Source organism: Chelon labrosus (assembly GCF_963514085.1).
Source record: "Chelon labrosus genome assembly, chromosome: 10".
Classification (NCBI taxonomy): Eukaryota; Metazoa; Chordata; class Actinopteri; order Mugiliformes; family Mugilidae; genus Chelon; species Chelon labrosus.
This window is the reverse complement of record NC_140360.1, coordinates 4,296,109-4,304,427: the sequence shown is the minus strand read 5'-3', so window position 1 is coordinate 4,304,427 and position 8,319 is coordinate 4,296,109. Positions and strand designations below refer to the sequence as shown.

Here is an 8,319-nt window from a genome sequence, read left to right as displayed (position 1 = left end):
AGCCACCTTTAAAAACTTATAGTGAGACAGGTTTATTCTGATTCATTCAGAAATCAAGGTAACCATAACCAGCATTGTGCAGCGACATGCCGCCCCTGCCTTCTGGTTTTCAAGCTTAGTGGGACCGTCATTTTATTTTCCAACCAGACGATGACCCCGAACACTCCCCCAGGCTGTGTTAGGGCTATCTGACCAAGAAGAAGAGTGATGGAAAAAAAAACCCAGGAGGTTTTTTTTCTTCCCAGTGTGCCAATGAAGTTACAGTTATCTCATGGGAGGTTTTTCCAGCTGATGATCATATTTCATATCTTAGTAGAGATCCTTGGGCCAACTTCTGTGCTGTCCTTCCCTTACTGTTATATTACAGAAGCCAAGTCTCTGGGCGTATAAATAAATGTCCTATTTTGGTTCTGTGTGCAAAGAGGATGCGCCTGATGGAGACTAAATTTATCTTTTTTTTCGATGGTGGCTATATGTCTGAGGAGGTTCTTAGTCAACCAGGTCATGGTATTTTCAGAAATAAAATAAAAAAAACTAAGCTGAACTAAGGCAACTGGACTTATTTTTGAGTTTCTTTAAGACATTTCAAGACTTGAGTTGTCAGTTCAGTTCAAAATCCGAGGGAACGCTTAAACCATCGTGGCTCCCAGAACATTCTGCAGCAACATGCCATCCCATGTGGTTTACTCTTAAGATAAGAACACACTACGGGATTTTTTTTTGCCAGATTTTACCCACGATTCCCAGTTGGGCAAAGTCTGCACCAGTCTGCACGAGTTGGAGGACTGTCGGCATGAGTAGTTGGCACAACAATCTGTTAAGACTCATTTAATGTACTGCAGGACTAGACGGCACACCCTACGAACGTAGTCTACGCCAGTGTGAGCCATTTATACTTGTGCGCTCATCAGTCTGGCTCAGTCTGTAACAACACCACCCAAACACTAGTCGGCGCTTTGTCTTTTTTGCCAGTCAAGTTAATTTTTGTTTCTACTTCCTGCTTCAAACTTCAGACGAGTTGTACAAACGGTTGTACCTTCAGACCTCCTCAGTTAACCTTTCTTGATGTTTTCCATCTTTATTGATCCAAAACAATTGATTAAAAAAATGCGGGGATGGAGAAGCAGCCGGAAATACTAAAGGGGAAACACGCTACTACCAAGCTGATCTATCAAGGTTTGCAGGTAGTGGGGTAGGACCCAAGTGCAGGACAGAGCAGGATGAGGCAGATTAAAACCAGAAAAATAGAAGGCGCTGCAGACATGGCGGGTAATCCAAACATGAGGAGAAAAGAAGAAGGAAGAACTTTCAAAAATAAAACAGGAAACTCAATACAGAACCGTGACAGGACCAGTCACAGCTCTTGTGGTCTGCGTCGCCGTGAGGTGTAGTTGCATTTCTGAGGAGGTGCAAGTCAGGCTATGGCGTTAGGTGAGGGGAATGGCTGACTCTGATGCTGTCGGGTAGTGTGAACAGATTACCGACCACACGTTGCCAACAGCCAATGAACAAGAGTGGAAGGGTCTTCTAACTGGTCCTGCACTTCTAAAGCAAAGTGGTCCATGACATGTGAATCGTTACCTTGGAGAAGAGGGAATATTTCCAACTAGTTGATGTAATATTGAAGACAACGGGACAGCGTAATTATCAATAGTGTGAAGAATTTTCCATGATGATAATTTCAGTAATGATTCTTATGATGGAGGAATTAAACGTTCAGTTAAACTAAATCGCTTGTGAATTTCATTTGAGACTCTTAAGAATTCTTTTCAGTTTGATTCATTCATGGAGATCAATGTTTAACTACATCTAAAGTAATGCAGTAATAGTGCTGTAGTAGTAGTCGTAGTAGGGATGTGTCATATATCTTTTTTTATTATACAAACTATATAAACACTAAATCAGTTTGTTACCTTGACAACACGTGGTAACTTTATTTACCTGCCGTAGACACAGACATGCTCCAGGTTCCCAGTCTCATGCTGATTCATCCACATGTGGACGCTGCCATCTTCATTTCTCTTCCCCTCACTCTTGTATAAAGGTCAGCGTGTCCACAGGGCTCAGGGCACTAATTGGGACTATAGGAGGAAGGCATCATTAATTATGAATATACAGTATTATATAGAGTGAGCTCGACCGCAGAGGAGAAACAGTGGGGAGATGTAGTGTTACTTCCTCTCTCTCCTCCCTCCTGCTAAATGTCATCGCCTTGCCTGACGATCCTCGGGCCGCGGTGCGCTCGCCGCCTGCCCCGTCTATGCAACACACACAAACACACATGAATGCGATCCTGATTATAACACGTCTCGCAGTACGAATGCTCTCATTTTGAGCTTCTCCAGATTACTGTTCTGTCCCACGTCTAACTCCAAGGTCCTGACTCATCCGAGCGGGGACATTTCCGAAGCAGCCAGCAGAAGGAAACTGAGGGATATTACGGCTGCAATTTTGAAGCCCTGTTGATTAAAATTTGATCAGATTTTTAATCCATTTGCAGCTAATTCCATGACTCAGTCGGGAACAGTAATTTCCAACAGTCCTGCATGTTGCACTGCTGCTGGTGGTGAGATTTGCAGATTAGCTGCTTGAAGGCAGGTAGATGAAAAATTACATTAGAGAAAATATGACAAGTTTATATTGTTTGCACGTGAATGCAAATAAGTTAGATGACGCAGATGATCGTTGGTGAGCTTCTTCTAAGGTTCAAGTCAAATTACAACTGACTCCTGCTGAAAAATTTACAAGTTCATCTCGCGTACAGTTAAGAAATGCAATAATGACATTCAGAAGACATATATACACCAATCAGGCATAATATTATGACCACTGACAGGAGAGGTAAATGTCATTGACCATCTCGTGACAATTCAGCGTTCTGCTGGGAAACTTTTGGACCTGGCATTCATTGGTGTGGATGTTACTTAGACATGTAGCACCCACTTAGACCAGACCAGGCACCCCGACCCCATAGCAATGACACTCCTTGATGGCAGCAGCCATCCCCAGCAGGATGCAGCCTGACACAGACACACACACAAAAACACTTTAGGAACAACTAAAAAAAAAAAAGAACAGCGAAGAACAGCACAAGGTGTTGACCTGGCCTCCAAATTCACTAGATCCCAAACTGATCAAGTATCTGTGGGATGATCCACAGAGGCCCCTCCCCTCAAAGACCCCCCCTACTAACAACATTGTGTTGCCAGACACCACAGGACACCCTCAGGCCCTAAGGCCCTAAGGCCCATGTCCATTCTCTGATGAGTTACCACAAGGGAGACCTACACAATATTAGGAAGGTGGTCGTAATGTAATGCCTGATTGGTGTATATAATCTCCTGTGCAGAGTTCTCACTGAAACCTAATTGTCAAAGTGGTAGCAGCACACCAGCCTTTGCAATCTCTTTAACACTTGACTGTTTTGAATCCAAACACCTGCTGACTGATTTCTCAAAAATAATGTGCTATTCAGTTTTTTTTTTCTTTTAATTTAAGATTGTCATTCTATCTTCTTGTGTTTTCTGTTCTTTCAGGCTGGGCCTCATCAAAATTGCCTCTTCCTCTCCGAAGCCTTCCAGGAGGCCGTGAAGCGCACAGTTCAGAAGTCATTGTGTCTGAACACCGGGCCACAGAGCGGCGCACCAGGATTTAAAGTTCTTGTTTAATTGAAAGGATAAAAAAAAATAATAATAAGTCTTTCTCAAAGTGCGAGGCGGTCTTGCAGCCATTACACTCCTGTAGAGTTTTCATTTAAAGACTTTGTTACATTTATTAAAGGATTGTTTTTTTTTTCCACTGTGGGCTCTATCACCGGGGTGCAAATAGAACCACGGAGCTGCAGGGGGACTGGTCGCCCTGGATAATTGCCTTTTGTTTGAGGGTATTAAACTCTTGGATTATTAAGGCACGAGTGAAGGTCAGCGTTCTCCAACTCTTCCTCTCCTGGTCTTTGATCCAGTGCCATCCCCCAGCTTGTTCTTTCTTTTTTCCCTCCACTCTTGACTTTGAGGTTTTCGCGGGATTAAGCATTAAGCCTCGGGACGCCCTTTCAAGCATCGTTTTTTTCCCCCCCAGGAATATACTCAGGCCAAAACTTAACCCAAAATTACACCCCGGGAGGAAGCAGTGAAGGAGAGACAAGTGCTGCAGAGGGAGAGAGGAATAGAGGGGACTGGCGGGCAGATGGATTCGCTGCTCGAAAACACCCACAGCTGGATGAATAAAACATTTGAATAGAGAGGGAGTCGTGACATCTGGATGAGGAGTGAGTGACTCTCATTCCATCTCTTTTTACTTATTCTGTCCATTCATTTTCATTGACGAGCATCCCTGTCTTCTTCACCCCCACTCACCTCCCCCTCCCTCTATCCATCTTCCCTCCTCCCTGTGCGGACATAGGAGTTCGGGCTCTCATCCAAAACAGACAGAAACAAGCTTCTGCCTCTTCTTGTTTCCCCTGACCTCACTCCATTTAGTTCCACCTTTGCATGCCCCCCCCTCCGGCCCTTCCTGCTCCTCGTCTTCCTCCCCGTCCTCCCCCGCCGCGGTGTGTGATGGTGCGCCCCCTCCTCTCGGCCCTGGAGACATGCCTGTGCAGGAGATGGCGGTGAGTTCTGTCAAGTCCCTGTACTGGGAGCAGTTCCCCCCCATGTCGCAGCGCCGCGTCTACTGCACTCCCGTCTACCACGAGGGCCTGCTGTACGTGATGGGGGGCTGCAGCGAAACCGGCATGCCCCTGGACAGCGTCGAGGTCCTGGACGTGGAGAGCCAGACGTGGAGCCAGCTGCCGCCGCTTCCCACCGCGCGGGCCGGAGCTTCTGCCGTGGCGCTGGGGGGCCAGGTGTTGGTTCTCGGGGGCATGAACCAGCAGCAGACCCCGCTGGCATCTGTGGAAATGTACCACCCTGATGAGGGCAAGTGGGAGACGAGGGCAAGCCTGGCCCAGCCGTCTATGGGAGTCACCGCTGTTGAGAAAGGTAAGAAAGTCGAACGCATGCGTTTAATCCTGATTTCACAGTACGCCTGCTTGAAAACTGACTAATAGCTGCTGACTAGAATCAAGAAGTTGCATTCATCTCTTGTTACTGTGGACCAACTGTGGAGAAGAACTAAATGGTTATACACACAAGAGTCTAGGGGTGATGCAGCGAAAAGAGACCAGGAAATTTTAATGAAAGCATTCTAGACGGTGACCATTGGGATACAGTTGACTGACATACAAAAACACAAAGTTTTACCGCATTGGAAATATCCAAGTCTTCAGTTCTAAGGGAGTTGGGATTCAAAGGAGAACTACTGTTTTTTACAACCTGGACCTTATTTCTAGCATAAAATACGGTTGTTTACTCACCCATATAACTTTGGTGTAATTCGTATTCCTATGGGAGATAATAAGATCAAGGTATCTCCATGTAGTGGGAGTGACTGGGGCACCGAAACACAGCCTCTAAATAACGCATTGTCTGCCGCAAAACCCGTTCATTTCACCAATATTTTGTCATCCAGGTCAGAAGACATCATCCAGGGTCCGTAGGTCAATCTACTAGCGTCTGATAACAAAATATTGGTGAAATTAATGAGTTTCACAGCAGATAATGCGTTATTTAGAGGCTGTGTTTCGGTGCCCCAGTCACTCCCACTATATGGATATACGCACATCTAAATATCTCCCAAAGGAATAGGAATTACACAAAAGTTAAATGGGTGAGTAAAAGGCCGTATTTTATGCCAGAAATTAGGTCCAGGTTGTAAAAAAATTTAAAGTTCCCCTTTAAACAGGAACATCTATGAGTGTTACCCATCAGAAACTCACATGACAAGTACTCTTCCCCCAATGGGTGGTACTCTAATGTCAGTCAGAGGCTCCAGTCTCAAGGTGTGAATGCAGGCGAAATTTCTTGAGGACATAAGTTTAGTCTACAATAAAGTCTTAACTTCTGTTCCCATAAGTTTCACCCCCATTCACAAACATTTTTTTAGAAACTCTACAAGTCCCGTCTCTTTTCTTTTAATGTTTTTGGGTGTACCAATGACTTGGATGACTGAGAACCTTCTCAGATGCATGAAAATACCATCCACGACTTTGAACGTCCAGAGTCTGTATTTAAGAAACAAATTTGTGAAGTCCGAATTACTCCATAGTTGGCATATGCCCATTGATTTGTCCAGACTTGTCCACATAACATCTACGTACAGTGTGTGAAAGATATCCAATATTTGTTCGACAGGTTTCGTCCATTGCAGTACTTTGTCAGCACACTTTCCTCTGTGGTGTTCTAAATTTTAAGTAAAAAAAAGCCAATGAATAATAATTTCATGCAGGCTCATTAAGGGTTGATGAAGAGGAACACGCAGCTGCCTTGACAGATTTGTCAGACTTTGCAAAAACAACAAACAGCCGCAAACTAATTCCTCTGAAGCCGTGAAGTTAACTAATTAGCTGTTCATTTCGGAAGAAGCCCCTCCAAGCGCCCGGCATTCCAGGAGCTAAAGTGTCTCCCGAGTGGAAGCCGCTCACTTGTGATTAAAGCCGAGTGGCAACAAGATCAATGGCTGCTCGCAGTGCAGTGGAGCTGGTGCTTAACTCGGGCTTAGGCTCAGCAAATATTGCACCGGAGCAGTCCCCAGATTCTGATTGACGTAAATGGTCAGCAGATGGTCCTGCATGGGAACGCTGGCGCATATGTCTGTAACGTGTAGTGTCTATGCTTGCGCTTCAGAGGAATGTCAGAGAACGTGGCTGCTGTGGAAGAGCCGGCCATCACATGTAAACATACTTGACTTAATGCTCAGTCCCAAGGCGAGCTCTGGCTGTCCAGAGAGTCGTAAGAACGAGAGGTAGAACGGGGTTGCAGGAGAAGAGAGAATGCAGTGATCACACGCCAGCGAAGGCAAAGTGTGCTCTGTGTTATGTACATCCAAACAGTCCAGAGAGAGATTTTATTGCTTACACTAAAAAGGCGTCTGAAAGCAGAAGCAGAACACAGGGGGAGCGGGAGCGAGGCATTCTTGTTGAAGTGTTTCTCCTGCGCCGTTTCCTGTGTTTACATCTCATTGCTGCACGCTGCTGAGTGCCGACCTGATAAAGCGAGGAATCAAAATGACCTTTCAAGGTAACAGAGTCAGACAAGGAATATATCTGAGACGTGCGTTTCTATTCCGTTTACTGTATAGTTCACCGAAAGGGGAGAGGACAACTACAGGAGCTGCTGAGTGAGATGCAGATCAGTTTGGTTGTGTTTTTAAATCTATATCGAAGCTCACATCATGTTGTACATACCCTTTTATTGCATTCTCCAAATCCCTCCCCCAAGCATCAAGAGAAATAGCTTAGCTTAACGTGAACATGTTTGATACCGCCTACATTTTCCTTAAGCCCCGTCCACATATGAAGTCATTTGGGATAAAAGCTCTGAGATCTCTGCTTTGTAGGATGGTCGGTGCTCTACATAACACATGAAGAGGGGGCCACACACGTAGAGTAGAGGGTGTCCATCTAATTAAAGGACCAATGCTGTAACATAACCTGTATGTCCACCTTAATAGATCACCGTCTACAAATGTCAGGGAAACACCACAATACACTGCATTACAAGATCTGGAGTTAGGATATTGTACAAGTCTGGAACATCTGAAACATCTCCTGGGTGTTTCAGATAACGTGTCTAAACAGGATAATTGCATTTGCAAATTTTATCACAGCGTTTTCTCCTTTAAATAGTAAAGCATGTTTTTCTGTTGTTAGGACAAAATAACTGACTGATGTTACATACTATACTCCAGTAGTTAAACAGCACCATATTGGAGTAGAAGAATGATTAACTGATGATGATGGCCTTTTACCTGGGACTTCATCATGGAACTACAGTCAGTTGATAAAACCTGTTAAACTAGAGTTATCTAATTAGCTGCTAGTCGATGGCAAGGAACAAAAACGCCCTTGTTGTTGCCTGGAAGCCAGCCCAACTTCCTCAACCACAACTTTTTTTTTGGCAGAAACTTGGTCTGGAGTCTTTCCGTTGGGAACTGATCATCCTCCAGCAGACCATGGTCTACCGGGCCAATGAAATCGTTGGGCGGGCTTTATGTTCATTAATACACAAGATTAGATGTAGCAGTCTCTTGTGCCAAAATCCCAGGCAAAACACATTTAGAGGCCCTGTCCAACTGAGAAACCCTAACAAACCTACAGTCATGTGATATGACGCTTAACCTACAATCTAAATGAACTAAGTAAATGCTGCTGGCTTGTATAGCCCGCTCAGCAGCAGACGCTAACTCAAACCTTGTGAAATATAAGCCAATCAAATGCTACTG

General features: G+C 44.8%; 1 protein-coding gene across 1 annotated transcript in view; it reads left to right on the top strand.

Annotated features, from left to right (window-relative positions):
• Window positions 1–4,577: 4,577 nt before the first annotated feature.
• Window positions 4,578–8,319, top strand: part of klhdc8b (kelch domain containing 8B) — a 124,640-nt gene continuing 120,898 nt past the window's right edge. The window contains exon 1 of the mRNA XM_084552793.1: window positions 4,578–4,979. Within this exon, the coding sequence (XP_084408919.1) occupies window positions 4,589–4,979 (391 nt within the window). The 5' untranslated portion in view covers window positions 4,578–4,588. The remainder of the gene's footprint in view (window positions 4,980–8,319) is intronic.